General features: G+C 45.6%; 1 protein-coding gene across 3 annotated transcripts in view; it reads left to right on the top strand.

The window, feature by feature from the left end:
• LOC138645662 (uncharacterized) overlaps positions 1–22270 on the top strand; it is a 37428-nt gene that overhangs the window by 2990 nt on the left and 12168 nt on the right. For 2 of the 3 annotated variants that reach the window (XM_069735115.1, XM_069735113.1), the window contains 2 exons: positions 147–482; positions 15422–15542. In XM_069735115.1, the coding sequence (XP_069591216.1) occupies positions 155–482; positions 15422–15542 (449 nt within the window). In that variant the 5' untranslated portion in view covers positions 147–154. The remainder of the gene's footprint in view (positions 1–146; positions 483–15421; positions 15543–22270) is intronic. The other variant, XM_069735116.1, reaches the window with a different exon arrangement.

The following is a 22270-nucleotide window of genomic DNA, read 5'->3' as shown; positions in this document are numbered from 1 at the left end:
ATGGATTTAAACAGGGATTTAGGATGAAAAATAATTTGACTTTCAGAACACCCCTTTTATTCTAATTTAGAATTAGTTGTTTCAACTCACAATGGATTAATTAATGCTTTAATGAATCTTCTTCCTGTGTGATCTCCCTTTTCCAGCAGCGAATATGGGAGACGTGGATCTAAAACAGAGGATCCTGACCTACCAGTTGGAAGGCTCTAGCTTAGGAGATCTTGGCTACACACGTATCTTGCTCCAATTTTGTGGATTTGCCGGCCATGGCAAATCCTCACTCATCAACTCCTTCATTTATACCTTAAATGGTGGAAAGTTCTCAGTGTCTGCCCCAGTGGCCAAAGGAGAGGAGAAAAATGGAGGAGCGTGCACTGTGGAGAGAATACCATATGGGCTCACAGACATCATCACAATGGTGGACAATCGAGGCTTTGGCAAAGCAGACAGCTTTGAGAGAGAAGAAGTTTATTCCCAGATGGGTAAGTCCTCCGAGAAGGCTACAGTGAGGGACAGAGATTTGCTGCTGGCCAAGATTAAGGCATATCCTGCCGGGACATGTCGGCCAGTTCATGGCTCTTGTGTCTTTTGATGCCTTATTTTAATCATGATGGAGCAAACATTAAGTCTTATAGGATTATCTCTGCATTGCTGGACTCTTTGTAAGTTTCGGTCTGTAGATCCAGGTAGATGTCCGAGCAACCGGAGGGTCCTCAGAACACTATTTGTCAGCTGTACATGTGTGAGCAGGTTGCGGGATGTAGTGAAGCAAAGGAGACAGACTAAGGGTTAACAAATTAAACAATTTAATTAACAGGGTAAATAAACTCCTCACAGGGAGATAGATGGTTAAATGTGAGTAGCAAATGCCGGATAATAACAGTCCAATTATTAAACTTATCGTGTCCTTTATGGTCCTCCACCGCAGATTATACCATGGGGGTTGTTGCACCAGCAACGGCCGGGGAGATGTCCACAGATGGGGTCCTTCAAACGATGGTCCGTCTTCGGGCGGCAACGTGCGGTCTCCGGTTTTACCTGTTGAGCCCCTAGTCCATGAGCCTGTGAAGTCAAAGCAAACAGGGCCGCAGCAATCCCTTGGTTAAGCATGGGCTGATGTGAAACAGATGGCAGAGAGGGCCGTAAGCTACTGTCCTTTACTCGGCTCTCGCTTCTTCGCACATGCGCGGAAATCACAGTCACTGGGTGCAAGGCGCTCTTTACTCTCACTGTCCCACTAGCGGTACCGGGAGCTATCAATTGCAGCCCGTCGCAGCGCCGGTGCTCTGTGTGCGGAGCATGCTTCTCGTACTGCATCTCTCTTACTGACGGTGGGAAACTCTGCCTCATTTCGAGCACTTTTCACTTCATTTCCGGTTCACCCAGGCCCCCTCCTTCCAGGTCATGGCACCTGTCCGGTCCCCTATTCCTTACCCCGGGCAATAGGAGACGCAGCCTCGATAGTTCTGGGCTCGGTTCAGTACAGATACCCGCAGCTCGGTCTTCCTCCTTACACCTGTACATAGGGTTAGTTAGTTATGTTGGTTAGTAATAATAATAAATAATAATAATCTTTATTTATATAGCGCCAGCATATTCCACAGCACTTTATAGTTTAAGGCCACATTCACACGTTGCGTTCTGTCCTGCGGGTTCTCCCGCAGCGGATTTGATAAATCTGCAGGGCAAACTCGCTGCGGTTATCCCTGCAGATTTATCGCGGTTTGTCCTGCGGGTTCCGCTGCGGGATTTTACCCCTACTATTGATGCTGCATATGCAGCAATATGCAGCATCAATAGTAATGTTAAAAATAATAAAATAATTATATACTTACCCTCTGACGTCCCGATCGCCTCGGCGCTGCAGGCGGCGGTCCGGTTCCAAAGATGCTGTGCGACCAGGACCTTCGGTGACGTCACGGTCATGTGACCGCGACGTCACCGAAGGTCCTGGTCGCATAGCAAACCTGAGACCGGACGGCCGCGTGCAGCGCTGAGACTTCAGAGGTGAGTATATCATTATTTTTTATTTTAATTCTTTTTTTTTTACCACAAATATGGTTCCCGGGGCCTGGAGGAAAGTCTCCTCTCCTCCACCCCGGGTATAACCCGCACATTATCCGCTTACTTCCCGCATGGTGGGCACAGCCCCATGCGGGAAGTAAGCGGATCAATGCATTTCTATGGGTACAGAATCGCTGCGATTCTGCACAAAGAAGTGACATGGTCCTTCTTTTTTTCCGCAGCAATTCTGCGCGGTTTTTTTCGGGATTTTCCGCATCATGTGCACTGCGGTTTTTGTTTTCCATAGGGTAACATTGTACTGTACCCTGCATGGAAAACAGCTGCGGACCCGCAGCGGCAAAATCGCCGCGGTTCCGCAGTAAAAACCGCATAGTGTGAACAGGGCCTAACAGTTTCAAACACAATAGTCATAAGTAACAATGTTAACAATACAATAATTAAAGCACAATAAGCCGCCCCTGCCCGTGAGAGCTTACAATCTACAATGAGGTGGGGGAGATACAAAGTACAGGTGTGTATTTACAATGATGTATTTACAATGAGGGTCCGGCCATCTTCAGGGGTTGGGTAATAGATAGGGATGGTGAATGGGCTACACACACACAAACATAAAATTAGTTTGATTACTGAATGTGATAGGTCGCTCTGAACAAATGTGTTTTGAGCGAGCGCCTAAAACTATGCGAGTTGTGGATGGTCCTAATATCTTGGGGTAGAGCATTCCAGAGGATTGGCGCAGCACGGGAGAAGTCTTGGAGTCGGGAGTGGGAGGTACGGATTAGTGCAGAGGTTAGTCGAAAGTCATTTGCAGAGGGCAGCGGTCGGCTAGGCCGATAGACAGAAATGAGGGAGGAGATATAAGGGGGCCGCACTGTGGAGAGCTTTGTGGGTGAGAATAAGTACTATGAATTGTATCCTGTAATGAATGGGCAGCCAGTGTAACAACTGGCGAAGAGCGGACGCCTCCAAGTAATGATTAGCCAGATGGACGACCCTGGCTGCTGCATTAAGGATGGACTGGAGAGGGGAAAGTTGAGTGAGGGGGAGGCCAATTAATAGAACGTTACAGTAGTCCAGGCGGGAGAGGATCAGGGCGACAGTGAGGGTTTTTGTTGTTTCCTTGGTGAGAAAAGGGCGGATTCTAGAGATGTTCTTTAGGTACGAGCGGGCAAGAGATTGTATATGTAACATAGTAACATAGTTAGTAAGGCCGAAAAAAGACATTTGTCCATCCAGTTCAGCCTATATTCCATCATAATAAATCCCCAGATCTATGTCCTTCTACAGAACCTAATAATTGTATGATACAATATTGTTCTGCTCCAGGAAGACATCCAGGCCTCTCTTGAACCCCTCGACTGAGTTTGCCATCACCACCTCCTCAGGCAAGCAATTCCAGATTCTCACTGCCCTAACAGTAAAGAATCCTCTTCTATGTTGGTGGAAAAACCTTCTCTCCTCCAGACGCAAAGAATGCCCCCTTGTGCCCGTCACCTTCCTTGGCATAAACAGATCCTCAGTGAGATATTTGTATTGTCCCCTTATATACTTATACATGGTTATTAGATTGCCCCTCAGTCGTCTTTTTTCTAGACTAAATAATCCTAATTTTGCTAATCTATCTGGGTATTGTAGTTCTCCCATCCCCTTTATTAATTTTGTTGCCCTCCTTTGTACTCTCTCTAGTTCCATTATATCCTTCCTGAGCACCGGTGCCCAAAACTGGACACAGTACTCCATGTGCGGTCTAACTAGGGATTTGTACAGAGGCAGTATAATGCTCTCATCATGTGTATCCAGACCTCTTTTAATGCACCCCATGATCCTGTTTGCCTTGGCAGCTGCTGCCTGGCACTGGCTGCTCCAGGTAAGTTTATCATTAACTAGGATCCCCAAGTCCTTCTCCCTGTCAGATTTACCCAGTGGTTTCCCGTTCAGTGTGTAATGGTGATATTGATTCCTTCTTCCCATGTGTATAACCTTACATTTATCATTGTTAAACCTCATCTGCCACCTTTCAGCCCAAGTTTCCAACTTATCCAGATCCATCTGTAGCAGAATACTATCTTCTCTTGTATTAACTGCTTTACATAGTTTTGTATCATCTGCAAATATCGATATTTTACTGTGTAAACCTTCTACCAGATCATTAATGAATATGTTGAAGAGAACAGGTCCCAATACTGACCCCTGCGGTACCCCACTGGTCACAGCGACCCAGTTAGAGACTATACCATTTATAACCACCCTCTGCTTTCTATCACTAAGCCAGTTACTAACCCATTTACACACATTTCCCCCCAGACCAAGCATTCTCATTTTGTGTACCAACCTCTTGTGCGGCACGGTATCAAACGCTTTGGAAAAATCGAGATATACCACGTCCAATGACTCACCGTGGTCCAGTCTATAGCTTACCTCTTCATAAAAACTGATTAGATTGGTTTGACAGGAGTGATTTCTCATAAACCCATGCTGATATGGAGTTAAACAGTTATTCTCATTGAGATAATCCAGAATAACATCCCTCAGAAACCCTTCAAATATTTTACCAACAATAGAGGTTAGACTTACTGGCCTATAATTTCCAGGTTCACTTTTAGAGCCCTTTTTGAATATTGGCACCACATTTGCTATGCGCCAGTCCTGCGGAACAGACCCTGTTGCTATAGAGTCCCTAAAAATAAGAAATAATGGTTTATCTATTACATTACTTAGTTCTCTTAGTACTCGTGGGTGTATGCCATCCGGACCCGGAGATTTATCTATTTTAATCTTATTTAGCCGGTTTCGCACCTCTTCTTGGGTTAGATTGGTGACCCTTAATATAGGGTTTTCATTGTTTCTTGGGATTTCACCTATATATGGGAGGTGAAGGAGAGATCGGAGTCAAACATAACACCCAGACAGCGCGCCAGCTGCCGGGGTGTTATTATGGTGCCACCCACGGAGAGGGAAAGGTCACATTTAGGGAGGTTAGTAGATGGCGGGAGCAGAAGAAGTTCAGTTTTGGAGAGGTTGAGTTTCAGATAGAGAGCGGACATGATGTTGGAGACTGCAGACAGACAGTCAGTGGTGTTCTGTAGTACAGCGGGGGTAAGGTCAGGGGATGACGTGTATAGTTGTGTGTCATCAGCATAAAGATGGTACTGAAAGCCAAATCTGCTGATGGTCTGTCCAATTGGGGCTGTGTAGAGGGAGAAGAGAAGGGGGCCAAGGACTGAGCCCTGAGGTACCCCGGACAGCGAGAGGAAGAGTGTTATGACCTGGTGGTCAGGACAATAATGGACCTGGTGGTTAAGAGCACACGGAATGACCTGATAGTTACTGATAATAAGGACGAGCTCTGGGACGTGGGAACTCTGCTGACCGCAATCCCTAAACCTATCAAACACACTAGAAATAGCCGTGGATTGCGCCTAACGCTCCCTATGCAACTCGGCACAGCCTAAGAAACTAGCTAGCCCTGAAGATAGAAAAATAAAGCCTACCTTGCCTCAGAGAAATTCCCCAAAGGAAAAGGCAGCCCCCCACATATAATGACTGTGAGTAAAGATGAAAATACAAACACAGAGATGAAATAGATTTAGCAAAGTGAGGCCCGACTTACTGAACAGACCGAGGATAGGAAAGGTTACTTTGCGGTCAGCACAAAAACCTACAAAAAGACCACGCAGAGGGCGCAAAAAGACCCTCCGCACCGACTCACGGTGCGGAGGCACTCCCTCTGCGTCCCAGAGCTTCCAGCAAGCAAGACAACAAATTAAATAGCAAGCTGGACAGAAAAATAGAAAACCAAAGAAATACAAGCTGGAACTTAGCTTCTGATGGGAAGACAGGTCACAAGAACGATCCAGGAGTGAACTAGACCAATACTGGAACATTGACAGGTGGCATAGAGCAAAGATCTAAGTGGAGTTAAATAGAGCAGCAGCTAACGAATTAACCTAGTCACCTGTGAAACTCAGAAACACCCACCAGAGGAAGTCCATGGACAGAACCAGCCGAAGTACCATTCATGACCACAGGAGGGAGCCCGACAACGGAATTCACAACAGTACCCCCCCCCCCCTTGAGGAGGGGTCACCGAACCCTCACCAGAGCCCCCAGGCCGACCAGGATGAGCCAAATGAAAGGCACAAACCAGATCGGCAGCATGAACATCAGAGGCAAAAACCCAGGACTTATCTTCCTGACCATAACCCTTCCACTTGACCAGGTACTGGAGTTTCCGTCTCGAAACACGAGAATCTAAAATCTTCTCCACCACATACTCCAACTCCCCCTCTACTAACACCGGGGCAGGAGGATCAACGGATGGAACCACAGGCGCCACGTATCTCCGCAATAACGACCTATGGAACACATCCATGTATCATACAATTATTAGGTTCTGTAGAAGGACGTAGATCTGGGGATTTATTATGATGGAATATAGGCTGAACTGGATGGACAAATGTCTGTTTTTTTGGCCTTACTAACTATGTTACTATGTTACTATGTTACATTATGGATGGCAAAAGAAGCAGGAAGGGCCAAACGAAATGACACAGGATTGATAACCTCAGAAATCTTATACGGACCAATGAAACGAGGCTTAAACTTAGGAGAGGAAACCTTCATAGGAACATAACGAGATGACAACCAAACCAAATCCCCAACACGAAGTCGGGGACCCACACAGCGCCGGCGGTTAGCGAAACGTTGAGCCTTCTCCTGGGACAATGTCAAATTGTCCACCACATGAGTCCAAATCTGCTGCAACCTATCCACCACAGTATCTACACCAGGACAGTCTGAAGACTCAACCTGCCCTGAAGAGAAATGAGGATGGAAACCAGAATTGCAGAAAAACGGCGAAACCAAAGTAGCCGAGCTGGCCCGATTATTAAGGGCGAACTCAGCCAACGGCAAAAAGGACACCCAATCATCCTGATCAGCAGAAACAAAGCATCTCAGATATGTTTCCAAGGTCTGATTAGTTCGTTCGGTTTGGCCATTTGTCTGAGGATGGAAAGCCGAGGAAAAAGACAAATCAATGCCCATCCTAGCACAAAAGGATCGCCAAAACCTTGAAATAAACTGGGAACCTCTGTCAGAAACGATGTTCTCCGGGATACCATGTAAACGAACCACATGCTGGAAAAATAATGGCACCAAATCAGAGGAGGAAGGCAATTTAGACAAAGGTACCAAATGGACCATCTTAGAAAAGCGATCACAAACCACCCAAATGACCGACATCTTTTGAGAGACGGGGAGATCCGAAATAAAATCCATAGAAATATGCGTCCAGGGCCTCTTCGGGACCGGCAAGGGCAAAAGCAAACCACTGGCACGAGAACAGCAGGGCTTAGCCCGAGCACAAGTCCCACAGGACTGCACAAAAGAACGCACATCCCGCGACAAAGACGGCCACCAGAAGGATCTAGCCACCAAATCTCTGGTACCAAAGATTCCAGGATGCCCAGCCAACACTGAACAATGAATCTCAGAGATAACTCTACTAGTCCATCTATCAGGGACAAACAGTTTCTCCGCTGGGCAACGGTCAGGTCTATCAGCCTGAAATTTTTGCAGCACCCGCCGCAAATCAGGGGAGATGGCAGACAAAATTACCCCCTCTTTGAGAATACCCGCCGGCTCAGGAACACCCCGAGAGTCAGGCACAAAACTCCTTTACAGGGCATCAGCCTTCACATTCTTAGAGCCCGGAAGGTACGAAACCACAAAATCAAAACGGGAGAAAAATAACGACCATCGAGCCTGTCTCAGATTCAACCGTTTGGCAGACTTAAGATAAGTCAAATTCTGGTGATCTGTCAAGACCACCACGCGATGCTTGGCTCCTTCCAGCCAATGACGCCACTCCTCGAATGCCCACTTCATGGCCAACAACTCTCGATTACCAACATCATAGATACGCTCAGCAGGCGAAAACTTTCTAGAAAAGAAAGCACATGGCTTCATCCCTGAGCCATCAGAACTTCTTTGCGACAAAACAGCCCCTGCTCCAATCTCAGAAGCATCAACCTCAACCTGAAACGGAAGCAAAACATCTGGCTGGCACAACACAGGGGCAGAAGAAAAACGACGCTTCAACTCCTGAAAAGCCTCTACAGCTGCAGAGGACCAATTGACCACATCAGCACCCTTCTTGGTCAAATCAGTCAACAGTTTAGCAACAGTAGAAAAATTAGCGATGAAGCACCGATAAAAATTAGCAAAGCCCAGGAACTTTTGCAGACTCTTCAGAGATGTCGGCTGAGTCCAATCGTAAATGGCCTGGACTTTAACAGGGTCCATCTCGATAGTAGAAGGGGAAAAAATGAACCCCAAAAATGAAACCTTCTGAACTCCAAAGAGACACTTTGACCCCTTCACAAACAAGGAATTCGCACGAAGGACCTGGAACACCATTCTGACCTGCTTCACATGAGACTCCCAATCATCCGAAAAGACCAAAATATCATCCAAGTATACAATCAGGAATTTATCCAGGTACTCTCGGAAGATGTCATGCATAAAGGACTGAAATACTGATGGAGCATTGGAAAGCCCGAATGGCATAACCAAGTACTCAAAATGGCCCTCGGACGTATTAAATGCAGTTTTCCATTCATTGCCTTGTTTAATACGCACAAGATTATACGCACCACGAAGATCTATCTTGGTGAACCAACTAGCCCCCTTAATCCGAGCAAACAAATCAGACAGCAGCGGCAAAGGTTACTGAAATTTGACTGTAATTTTATTAAGAAGGCGGTAATCAATACAAGGTCTCAAAGAACCATCCTTCTTGGCCACAAAAAAGAACCCTGCTCCTAACGGTGATGACGACGGGCGAATATGGCCTTTCTCCAAGGATTCCTTTATATAACTCCGCATAGCGGCGTGCTCAAGCACAGATAAATTGAACAATCGGCCCTTAGGAAACTTACTACCAGGAATCAAATTAATTGCACAATCGCAATCCCTATGAGGAGGTAGGGCACTGGCTTTGGGCTCATCAAATACATCCCGATAATCCGACAAAAACTCTGGAACTTCAGAAGGAGTGGAAGACGAAATAGACAAAAATGGAACATCACCATGTACAACCTGGCAACCCCAGCTGGACACAGACATAGATTTCCAGTCCAATACTGGATTATGAACCTGTAGCCATGGCAACCCCAAAATGACCACATCATGCAGATTATGCAACACCAGAAAGCGGATATCCTCCTGATGTGCAGGAGCCATGCACATGGTCAATTGGGTCCAATACTGAGGCTTATTCTTGGCCAAAGGCGTAGCATCAATTCCTCTCAATGGAATAGGATACTGCAAGGGCTCCAAGAAAAAACCACAGCGCCTAGCATACTCCAAGTCCATCAAATTCAGGGCAGCGCCTGAATCCACAAATGCCATAACAGAATAGGATGACAAAGAGCAAATCAGAGTAACAGACAATAGAAATTTTGACTGTACCGTACCAATGGTGGCAGACCTAGCGAACCGCTTAGTGCACTTAGGACAATCGGAGATAGCATGAGTGGAATCACCACAGTAAAAACATAGCCCATTCCGACGTCTGTGTTCTTGCCGTTCAGCTCTGGTCAAAGTCCTATCACACTGCATAGGCTCAGGCCCATGCTCAGATAGTACCGCCAAATGGTGCACAGCTTTACGCTCACGCAAGCGTCGATCGATCTGAATGGACAAAGACATAGACTCATTCAGACCAGCAGGCATGGGAAATCCCACCATGACATCCTTAAGGGCTTCAGAGAGACCCTTTCTGAAAATTGCTGCCAGGGCACATTCATTCCACTGAGTGAGCACAGACCACTTTCTAAACTTCTGACAATATATCTCCGCTTCATCCTGACCCTGACACAAAGCCAGCAAGATTTTCTCTGCCTGATCCACTGAATTAGGTTCGTCATAAAGCAAACCGAGCGCCAGAAAAAACGCATCAACATCACGCAATGCCGGATCTCCTGGCGCAAGGGAAAATGCCCAGTCTTGAGGGTCGCCACGTAACAAAGAAATAATGATCTTTACTTGTTGAACAGGGTCACCTGAGGAGCGAGGTTTCAAGGCAAGAAACAATTTACAATTATTTTTGAAATTCAAGAACTTAGATCTATCACCAAAAAACAAATCAGGAATTGGAATCCTAGGCTCTGACATCGGATTCTGAACCACAAAATCTTGAATGTTTTGTATCCTTGTAGTGAGATTATCCATCCAAGAGGACAGACCTTGAATGTCCATGTTTACACCAGTGTCCTGAACCACCCAGAGGTAAAGGGGAAAATAGAGACAAAACACACTGCAAAGAAAAAAAAAATGGTCTCAGAACTTCTCTTATCCCTCTATTGAGATGCATTAGTACTTTTGGCCACCTGTACTGCTATGACCTGGTGGTCAGGACAATAATGGACCTGGTGGTTAAGAGCACACGGAATGACCTGATAGTTACTGATAATAAGGACGAGCTCTGGGACGTGGTAACTCTGCTGACCGCAATCCCTAAACCTATCAAACACACTAGAAATAGCCGTGGATTGCGCCTAACGCTCCCTATGCAACTCGGCACAGCCTTAGAAACTAGCTAGCCCTGAAGATAGAAAAATAAAGCCTACCTTGCCTCAGAGAAATTCCCCAAAGGAAAAGGCAGCCCCCCACATATAATGACTGTGAGTAAAGATGAAAATACAAACACAGAGCTGAAATAGATTTAGCAAAGTGAGGCCCGACTTACTGAACAGACCGAGGATAGGAAAGGTTAATTTGCGGTCAGCACAAAAACCTACAAAAAGGCCACGCAGAGGGCGCAAAAAGACCCTCCGCACCGACTCACGGTGCGGAGGCGCTCCCTCTGCGTCCCAGAGCTTCCACCAAGCAAGACAACAAATTAAATAGCAAGCTGGACAGAAAAATAGAAAACCAAAGAAATACAAGCTGGAACTTGGCTTCTGATGGGAAGACAGGTCACAAGAACGATCCAGGAGTGAACTAGACCAATACTGGAACATTGACAGGTGGCATAGAGCAAAGATCTAAGTGGAGTTAAATAGAGCAGCAGTTAACGAATTAACCTAGTCACCTGTGAAACTCAGAAACACCCACCAGAGGAAGTCCATGGACAGAACCAGCCGAAGTACCATTCATGACCACAGGAGGGAGCCCGACAACAGAATTCACAACAGAAGAGGAGATGAAGTGGAGCCAGAGAACAGAACACTGAAGGAGCGGTCAGAAAGGTAGGAGGAGAACCAGGAGAGAGCAGTGTCCTTAATGCCAAGTGACTGGAGCCTAGAGAGTAGGAGAGGGTGGTCAACAGTGTTGAAAGCTGCAGAAAGGTCGAGAAGAATGAGCAGAGCGTGGTCACCGTTACGTTTTGCTGTCAGAAGGTCGTTGGTCACTTTGATGAGTGCAGTTTCTGTCGAGTGTAGGGGACGGAAAGCGGACTGTGAAGGGTCGAGGAGGGAGTGAGTGGAGAGGTAACGGGTAAGGCGGGAGTAGATCAGGCGCTCCAAGAGTTTAAAGATGAAGGGGAGATTGGAGACCGGTCCGTAGTTGTTTGTGCAGGATGGGTCGAGGGTGGGTTTTTTGAGTAATGGAGTAATGAGAGAGTGTTTGAAGGAGGATGGGAAAATGCCAGAGGAGAGCAAGAGATTAAAGATTGTAGGAAGGTGAGTAGTGACGACTGGAGGAGATGTGAGGGAATGGGGTTGGTAGAGCATGTAGTCGGACGAGAAGAGGAGCCGGGAGACTTATTCTTCTGTGATGGGATCGAATGTGGAGAGTGAGCCAGGGGAGATGAGGGGAGGAATGGGAGTCACTGAACTTGGTGATTGGGAGCGGATTTCCTGACGGATATTGTCTATTTTCTCTATAAAGTGGGAGGCCAGGTCATCAGCACAAATGTCTGTGATAGGGGCTTGTGCTTTTGGCTTGAGGAGGGAGTGAATGGTGTCAAAAAGTTATAGGTTTTTAACATAAATTTGAAGTGTATGAAGTCTTCTGGTGTGCGATTTTTCCTCCATTAGCGTTCAGCACACCTAAAGCATCGCTGGAGAAATCGGGTATGCGATGTGAGCCAGGGCTGTTTCACTCTGTTTGGAGGTTCTGAGGGTGAGGGGAGCTACTTGGTCCAGGGTGCTTCTAAGAGTGTCATTGTAGTGATGTACCACCAGATCAGGACAGGAAAAAGAAGAGATTGGGGACAATGATGAGTGTAGGGAGTCTGAAAGTGTAAGAGGGTTGATAGCATGTAGATTTCTGAATGTGTGGTAGGTAGGAGTGTGCTGGGGTGGGCGAGGAATTGTGAGCTTGAAGGAGAGAAGGTTCCCGCTTCCCCCCTGAGTAATGACGGGGCGTGCGTCATTACTCGCCGGGGGCTCGGGGGTCCCGGCTATCCCTGGCCGGGATGGGCTCCTTGGCACTGTAGTATTGTAACATAGTAACATAGTAACATAGTTAGTAAGGCAGAAAAAAGACATTTGTCCATCCAGTTCAGCCTATATTCCATCATAATAAATACCCAGATCTACGTCCTTCTACAGAACCTAATAATTGTATGATACAATATTGTTCTGCTCCAGGAAGACATCCAGGCCTCTCTTGAACCCCTCGACTGAGTTCGCCATCACCACCTCCTCAGGCAAGCAATTCCAGATTCTCACTGCCCTAACAGTAAAGAATCCTCTTCTATGTTGGTGGAAAAACCTTCTCTCCTCCAGACGCAAAGAATGCCCCCTTGTGCCCGTCACCTTCCTTGGTATAAACAGATCCTCAGCGAGATATTTGTATTGTCCCCTTATATACTTATACATGGTTATTAGATCGCCCCTCAGTCGTCTTTTTTCTAGACTAACTAATCCTAATTTCGCTAATCTATCTGGGTATTGTAGTTCTCCCATCCCCTTTATTAATTTTGTTGCCCTCCTTTGTACTCTCTCTAGTTCCATTATATCCTTCCTGAGCACCGGTGCCCAAAACTGGACACAGTACTCCATGTGCGGTCTAACTAGGGATTTGTACAGAGGCAGTATAATGCTCTCATCATGTGTATCCAGACCTCTTTTAATGCACCCCATGATCCTGTTTGCCTTGGCAGCTGCTGCCTGGCACTGGCTGCTCCAGGTAAGTTTATCATTAACTAGGATCCCCAAGTCCTTCTCCCTGTCAGATTTACCCAGTGGTTTCCCGTTCAGTGTGTAATGGTGATATTGATTCCCTCTTCCCATGTGTATAACCTTACATTTATCATTGTTAAACCTCATCTGCCACCTTTCAGCCCAAGTTTCCAACTTATCCAGATCCATCTGTAGCAGAATACTATCTTCTCTTGTATTAACTGCTTTACATAGTTTTGTATCATCTGCAAATATCGATATTTTACTGTGTAAACCTTCTACCAGATCATTAATGAATATGTTGAAGAGAACAGGTCCCAATACTGACCCCTGCGGTACCCCACTGGTCACAGCGACCCAGTTAGAGACTATACCATTTATAACCACCCTCTGCTTTCTATCACTAAGCCAGTTACTAACCCATTTACACACATTTTCCCCCAGACCAAGCATTCTCATTTTGTGTACCAACCTCTTGTGCGGCACGGTATCAAACGCTTTGGAAAAATCGAGATATACCACGTCCAATGACTCACCGTGGTCCAGCCTATAGCTTACCTCTTCATAAAAACTGATTAGATTGGTTTGACAGGAGCGATTTCTCATAAACCCATGCTGATATGGAGTTAAACAGTTATTCTCATTGAGATAATCCAGAATAACATCCCTCAGAAACCCTTCAAATATTTTACCAACAATAGAGGTTAGACTTACTGGCCTATAATTTCCAGGTTCACTTTTAGAGCCCTTTTTGAATATTGGCACCATTGGTAACGTTTTAGGGGGATTCTGACTTAGAGGCGTTCAGTCATAATCCCACAGATGGTAGCTTCACCCCATTGGCTCCTCAGCCAAGCACACGCACCAAATGTCTGAACCTGCGGTTCCTCTCCTACTGAGCAGGATTGCTATTGTGACAACACATCATCAGTAGGTTAGTTAGTACATGTTCAAGTTCTCTACTAAGAATTGAACCAAGTATCACTGGTTTACAGATGGTACCAAACGTCAAATGCACAGCAAAAACTTGACCGCGTATGCCGAGTACGGTCTTTCTTACGTATGTAGCCTAACCACCAAACTACTGCCCACCGACCCACCTTTCCTTAAATAAAACATAACCACTTATTCTTTTTGGATATTTTGGCCACAGCGGCCAACTTTATTAACAAAATAACATAACATAAATACAACAGTATAAATTCGAGGGGAGGGTTCTTGGAGCTAAAAAGATCTGGCAAAAACCCCACAAGATAAGCTCGACCACCATATTACCCTCAGCCGTGAAAACCAGCTCGAGGGCACCGTACATCCCGTTCCGGGAAGAGAAAAAACCACCAACAGCTCCCAGGGTAAAAACCCCGTCCAGAGCCCATACCAAAATGCCAGATCCAACCCCAACAAATTTTAAATTAACTGTAATTATGCTCCAATTCCTTCCCCCAACCAATCAGCGTCAACTCCAAGAATCCCCACCCCCCCACTGCCACTGTGACAATACATGAATAAAATGCAAATAATGACCAAACACCCGCATACAAAGTGTAAACCCACAAATGTCCTCCTTTTTTTTTTTTTTTTTTTTTTATATATATATATATATATATATATATATATATATAAATAACTTCCCTCGCCATATCCACATATAAACTCTGCCCCGCAATTCCCCCCCTCAATAACAAAAACCCCCAAGCACACAACAACAAGGGAGGGTGGGTGGGTCTTCCTTCTCCTGGATTAAGGTAGGGAATGGCGGTTTTCCCGCACTTTCCCTACTACCTCCCCCTTCTAAACCCCTCCCCCCTTTCCATTCTCCTATCCCCAGCCGGAGCATTATTCAAAAAGACCGCCGGCTCAAAGCAGTCATGGGGGGCCTCCTCCCAGCTGCGCTTTGTTCCAGCCCCCATCTAGAACACAAGTTCAAAGGTCCAAGTCTCCAAGAGTAGGAAACCAGCACCATAAATAAGGAATGTTCCAGCTGACGAGTTGTGATGGCCACTATCATAAACTGCATGGTGGTTCTACTGATGGTCCATAATCCTGACTAATGAACTGTGAAAAAGTGGTATTGAGTCTAATTATTATTCCTCCTTATCAGATCTATAAATTCACCCATTCACATTTCTCCATGTCTGTTAATGGTTCTGAGCTCGATGAAGAGTAAACTCGAGTGAAAGGCGACTACAATCAGAACCAGATCTTCAGACATTGTCCAAAAGGCTTGATCAAGAAACTCAGAGCTATTTCTTCTATCATTTCAGCAAACATCCAACCTCTAAATGAAGGTGTAAAATGGAATTGGTCCTATGAGGAGAGAATGAAGTTGGTGACCACTGCTAAACGTAACATCACTGATCTGCTGGTGCCCATATACGTCCACAGGTGAGACTCATCCAAACACAGGTAACTGCAAGTGCCAACATCTCCTTAAGGCGACTTATCTCAGAATACAAATTAAAAAGTTTTCTCCACAAATCTTGAAAAATTATGATTCACTGGGTACTGACTATACTTATCCTCTACTGATCCTGAGTTACATCCTGTATTATACTCCAGAGCTGCACTCACTATTCTGCTGGTGCAGTCACTGTGTACATACATTACATTACTGATCCTGAGTTACATCCTGTATTATACCCCAGAGCTGCACTCACTATTCTGCTGGTGCAGTCACTGTGTACATACATTACATTACTGATCCTGAGTTATATCCTGTATTATACTCCAGAGCTGCGCTCACTATTCTGCTGGTGCAATCACTGTGTACATACATTACATTACTGATCCTGAGTTACATCCTGTATTATACTCCAGAGCTGCACTCACTATTCTGCTGGTGCAGTCACTGTGTACATACATTACATTATTGATCCTGAGTTACATCCTGTTTCATATCCCAGAGCTGCACTCACTATTCTGCTGGTGCAGTCACTGTGTACATACATTACTGATCCTGAGTTACATCCTGTATTATACTCCAGAGCTGCACTCACTATTCTGCTGGTGCAGACACTGTGTACATACATTACATTATTGATCCTGAGTTACATCCTGTATTATACTCCAGAGCTGCACTCACTATTCTGCTGGTGCAGTCACTGTGTACATACATTACATTACTGATCCTGAGTTACATCCTGTATTATACTCCAGAGCTGCACTCACTATTCTGCTGGTGGAGTCACGGTGTACATACATTACATTACTGATCCTCAGTTACTGTCACGGGGAGCCTAGGGAGGCTAAGGCTGGTTACCCATGCCCCTGCGATATCCCTCAGACTAGGGGGAACCCTGTCTGTCCCTCTCCCAGAATTTACACTAAAGGTGTGCTTGTCTGGGCCACCAGGCCTGACCCTGACTCCTGTTTCAGCCCTATGCTGAAACCACCACCCGCCACGCAGTGAAGAGACCACATACCAACCCCCACAGAAAGCACAGACAGGGAAAACTTAAAACGCACCACGCCGCAGACACACAGGAAAACACAATAATGTGCACAGGGCAAAACAAATACAAATATAGGAAGGAGAAATATAACGAAGGATCATACACCACCAGATACGATATTTCTTCTCCAAGACCACCACTCCAGACCGGAATCACTAGGCACGAGGCACAAGCTATAATCGGCGATGCCCAAAGTCCAGCACAACTATTTAAAGGCCGTGGGCGTGACCCAGCCTCCAACCCGAGTACCAGCTAGATTAACCCCGGGCAACCTGGATCAAGTCTAGCCGGTGCCACTGAGCATATAGTGGGCATATGTGGAATTACCGCTGTCTGTCGGACACCCTGGTGTGAATAGCATCCGACATGACAGCACCCCGCCTTCTACGAGGGACCCCAGGACTTATAGGACCCGGCTTGTCCGGATGGCGGCGGTGAAACATACTGACCAGCCGGTCCGCATGTATGTCCGAGGCTGGTACCCAAGACCTCTCCTCCGGCCCATAACCACGCCAGTGTACCAGATACTGTAATGTGCGGTGCACTACTCGAGAGTCAACCACTTTGGAGATTTCAAACTCCAAATTGCCATCCACCAAGACTGAAGGTGGCATCGGCGCCGCGTCTACGGAACCCACCACCTTTTTTAATAAAGATCTGTGGAACACATTGTGTATCTTATATACCGTAGGGAGCTCCAATCGGTAGGCTACCGGGTTAATAAAGGCGGCGACCCTAAATGGACCAATAAATCTTGGACTCAATTTCAGGGATGGTATTTTGAGTTTTATGTTTATTGTGGACAACCACACCCAGTCATGCACACTCAGGTTCGGACCTGGCACACGTCTACTGTCAGCCACTCATTTGTACCTTGCACCCACGCTCAGCAAGCGCTGTTTCACTCTCCTCAAGATGGATGACAGTTGTGCTCCTAGCTGGTCCTCCTCAGGAACGCCAGCAGAGCCACTCTGACGCAGAGTACAAAATTGAGGATGGTGCCCGTAAACACAAAAGAATGGGGACTCCCCAGACAATTCCTGGCGGTGATTATTTATAGCAAACTCAGCCAAAGGAAGGAACGTCGACCACTCCTCCTGGTTGTCAGAAACAAAGCAGCATAAGTACTGCTCCAAATTCTGGTTCATAAGCTCGGTCTGACCATTTCACTGAGGATGAAATGCCGAACAATGCGACAACTTGATCCCCAGCCGTGAGCAAAAAGCTTTCCAAAATTTTGACACAAACTGTGTACCCCTATCAGACACAATGTCAGACGGGACCCCGTGAAGTCTGACCACCTCCTGCAAAAATACCTGAGCCAGAGTCTTCGCATTAGGCAACGAAGGCAAAGACACAAAGTGCAACATCTTTGAGAACCGATCAACCACCACCAGGATGACCGTGTTCCCAGCTGAGGAGGGCAAGTCTGTGATAAAATCCAAGGAGATCTCCGTCCATGGCCTACTGGGTACCCCGAGAGGATGTAGTGTGCCAGAAGGACGGGAGCGGGGTGTCTTAGCCCTAGCGCACGTGGTGCATGCTGACACGTACGAGACCACGTCCTGTCGGATTTTGGGCCTCCAAAACCGACGCAACACCAACTCCAATGTACCCCTAACCCCTGGGTGGCCAGCCAGGACAGCATCATGATGCTCACCCAACACCTTTAGGCGAAGATAACCTAGTAACATAACATAGTTAGTAAGGCCGAAAAAAGACATTTGTCCATCCAGATCAGCCTATATTCCATCATAATAAATCCCCAGATCTACGTCCTTCTACAGAACCTAATAATTGTATGATACAATATTGTTCTGCTCCAGGAAGACATCCAGGCCTCTCTTGAACCCCTCGATTGAGTTCGCCATCACCACCTCCTCAGGCAAGCAATTCCAGATTCTCACTGCCCTAACAGTAAAGAATCCTCTTCTATGTTGGTGGAAAAACCTTCTCTCCTCAAGACGCAAAGAATGCCCCCTTGTGCCCGTCACCTTCCTTGGTATAAACAGATCCTCAGCGAGATATTTGTATTGTCCCCTTATATACTTATACATGGTTATTAGATCGCCCCTCAGTCGTCTTTTTTCTAGACTAAATAATCCTAATTTCGCTAATCTATCTGGGTATTGTAGTTCTCCCATCCCCTTTATTAATTTTGTTGCCCTCCTTTGTACTCTCTCTAGTTCCATTATATCCTTCCTGAGCACCGGTGCCCAAAACTGGACACAGTACTCCATGTGCGGTCTAACTAGGGATTTGTACAGAGGCAGTATAATGCTCTCATCATGTGTATCCAGACCTCTTTTAATGCACCCCATGATCCTGGTTGCCTTGGCAGCTGCTGCCTGGCACTGGCTGCTCCAGGTAAGTTTATCATTAACTAGGATCCCCAAGTCCTTCTCCCTGTCAGATTTACCCAGTGGTTTCCCGTTCAGTGTGTAATGGTGATATTGATTCCCTCTTCCCATGTGTATAACCTTACATTTATCATTGTTAAACCTCATCTGCCACCTTTCAGCCCAAGTTTCCAACTTATCCAGATCCATCTGTAGCAGAATACTATCTTCTCTTGTATTAACTGCTTTACATAGTTTTGTATCATCTGCAAATATCGATATTTTACTGTGTAAACCTTCTACCAGATCATTAATGAATATGTTGAAGAGAACAGGTCCCAATACTGACCCCTGCGGTACCCCACTGGTCACAGCGACCCAGTTAGAGACTATACCATTTATAACCACCCTCTGCTTTCTATCACTAAGCCAGTTACTAACCCATTTACACACATTTTCCCCCAGACCAAGCATTCTCATTTTGTGTACCAACCTCTTGTGCGGCACGGTATCAAACGCTTTGGAAAAATCGAGATATACCACGTCCAATGACTCACCGTGGTCCAGCCTATAGCTTACCTCTTCATAAAAACTGATGAGATTGGTTTGACAGGAGCGATTTCTCATAAACCCATGCTGATATGGAGTTAAACAGTTATTCTCATTGAGATAATCCAGAATAACATCCCTCAAAAACCCTTCAAATATTTTACCAACAATAGAGGTTAGACTTACTGGCCTATAATTTCCAGGGTCACTTTTAGAGCCCTTTTTGAATATTGGCACCACATTTGCTATGCGCCAGTCCTGCGGAACAGACCCTGTCGCTATAGAGTCACTAAAAATAAGAAATAATGGTTTATCTATTACATTACTTAGTTCTCTTAGTACTCGTGGGTGTATGCCATCCGGACCCGGAGATTTATCTATTTTAATCTTATTTAGCCGGTTTCGCACCTCTTCTTGGGTTAGATTGGTGACCCTTAATATAGGGTTTTCATTGTTTCTTGGGATTTCACCTAGCATTTCATTTTCCACCGTGAATACCGTGGAGAAGAAGGTGTTTAATATGTTAGCTTTTTCCTCGTCATCTACAACCATTCTTTCCTCACTATTTTTTAAGGGGCCTACATTTTCAGTTTTTATTCTTTTACTATTGATATAGTTGAAGAACAGTTTGGGATTAGTTTTACTCTCCTTAGCAATGTGCTTCTCTGTTTCCTTTTTGGCAGCTTTAATTAGTTTTTTAGATAAAGTATTTTTCTCCCTATAGTTTTTTAGAGCTTCAATGGTGCCATCCTGCTTTAGTAGTGCAAATGCTTTCTTTTTACTGTTAATTGCCTGTCTTACTTCTTTGTTTAGCCACATTGGGTTTTTCCTATTTCTAGTCCTTTTATTCCCACAAGGTATAAACCGCTTACACTGCCTATTTAGGATGTTCTTAAACATTTCCCATTTATTATCTGTATTCTCATTTCTGAGGATATTGTCCCAGTCTACCAGATTAAGGGCATCTCTAAGCTGTTCAAACTTTGCCTTCCTAAAGTTCATTGTTTTTGTGACTCCCTGACAAGTCCCCCTAGTGAAAGACAGGTGAAACTGTACAATATTGTGGTCGCTATTTCCTAGATGCCCGACCACCTGCAGATTTGTTATTCTGTCAGGTCTATTAGATAGTATTAGGTCTAAAAGTGCTGCTCCTCTGGTTGGATTCTGCACCAATTGTGAAAGATAATTTTTCTTGGTTATTAGCAGAAACCTGTTGCCTTTATGGGTTTCACAGGTTTCTGTTTCCCAGTTAATATCCGGGTAGTTAAAGTCCCCCATAACCAGGACCTCATTATGGGTTGCAGCTTCATCTATCTGCTTTAGAAGTAGACTTTCCATGGTTTCTGTTATATTTGGGGGTTTGTAACAGACCCCAATGAGAATTTTGTTACCATTTTTCCCTCCATGAATTTCGACCCATATGGACTCGACATCCTCATTTCCTTCGCTAATATCCTCCCTTAAAGTGGACTTTAGACAAGACTTTACATAGAGACAAACCCCTCCTCCTCTCCGATTTTTACGATCCTTTCTAAACAGACTGTAACCCTGTAAGTTAACTGCCCAGTCATAGCTTTCATCTAACCATGTCTCGGTTATTCCCACTATGTCAAAGTTACCTGTAGATATTTCTGCTTCTAGTTCTTCCATCTTGTTTGTCAGGCTTCTGGCGTTTGCAAGCATGCAGTTTAGAGGATTTTGTTTTGTTCCAATCTCCTCGCTGTGGATTGTTTTAGAAATGTTCTTACCTCCCATCTGAGTATGTTTTCCTGGGTCTTCTTTGTTCAAGTCTAATGTTTTTCTTCCCGTCCCCTCTTCTTCTAGTTTAACGCCCTCCTGATGAGTGTAGCGAGTCTTCTGGCGAATGTGTGTTTCCCAGGTTTGTTGAGGTGTAGTCCGTCTCTGGCGAGGAGTCCATCGTACAAGTAATTCACACCGTGGTCCAGGAATCCGAATCCTTGTTGTCTGCACCATCGTCTTAGCCAGTTGTTCGCATCAAGGATCCTGTTCCATCTCCTGGTGCCATGCCCGTCTACTGGAAGGATAGAAGAAAAAACTACCTGTGCATCCAGTTCCTTTACTTTCTTCCCCAACTCTTCAAAGTCCTTGCAGATTTTCGGTAGGTCCTTCCTTGCCGTGTCATTGGTGCCAACATGTATCAGAAGAAATGGGTGGACGTCCTTGGAGCTGAAGAGCTTTGGTATCCTATCGGTCACATCCTTGATCATCGCACCTGGAAGGCAGCATACTTCTCTTGCAGTTATGTCCAGTCTGCAGATGGCTGCTTCTGTGCTTCTCAGTAGTGAGTCTCCCACCACCACCACTCTTCGTTGCTTCTTGGCCTTACTTTTTGCTGTCACTTGTTGCTGTGTGCCCTTTTCTTTTTTGCTTGCTGGTATTGCTTCATCCTTAGGTGTGCCATCTTCATCCTCTACAAAGATTTGATATCGGTTCTTCAGTTGCGTGGTTGGTGATTTCTCCATGGTCTTCTTGCTTCTTTTGGTCACATGCTTCCACTCATCTGCTTTTGGAGGTTCTCTGACACTTTTTTCACCTTCTGTGACCAGTAGAGATACTTCTGTTCTGTCTAGGAAGTCTTCATTCTCTTTGATGAGTTTCAAAGTTGCTATTCTTTCTTCCAGACTCCGCACCTTTTCTTCTAAAAGGGCCACTAGTCTACACTTCTGACAGGTGAAGATGGAGCAGTACAAACGATTTGTTAATGGGAAGCTCTGGTAGTACCTCCTCCTGAGCCTCGGCAATCTCAGCCTCA

The sequence above is a fragment of the Ranitomeya imitator genome, chromosome 7, assembly GCF_032444005.1.
Source record: "Ranitomeya imitator isolate aRanImi1 chromosome 7, aRanImi1.pri, whole genome shotgun sequence".
In the NCBI taxonomy this organism is placed as follows: domain Eukaryota; kingdom Metazoa; phylum Chordata; class Amphibia; order Anura; family Dendrobatidae; genus Ranitomeya; species Ranitomeya imitator.
The sequence above is the reverse complement of the archived record's forward strand: the minus strand, read 5'-3'. Positions and strand labels throughout refer to the sequence as shown.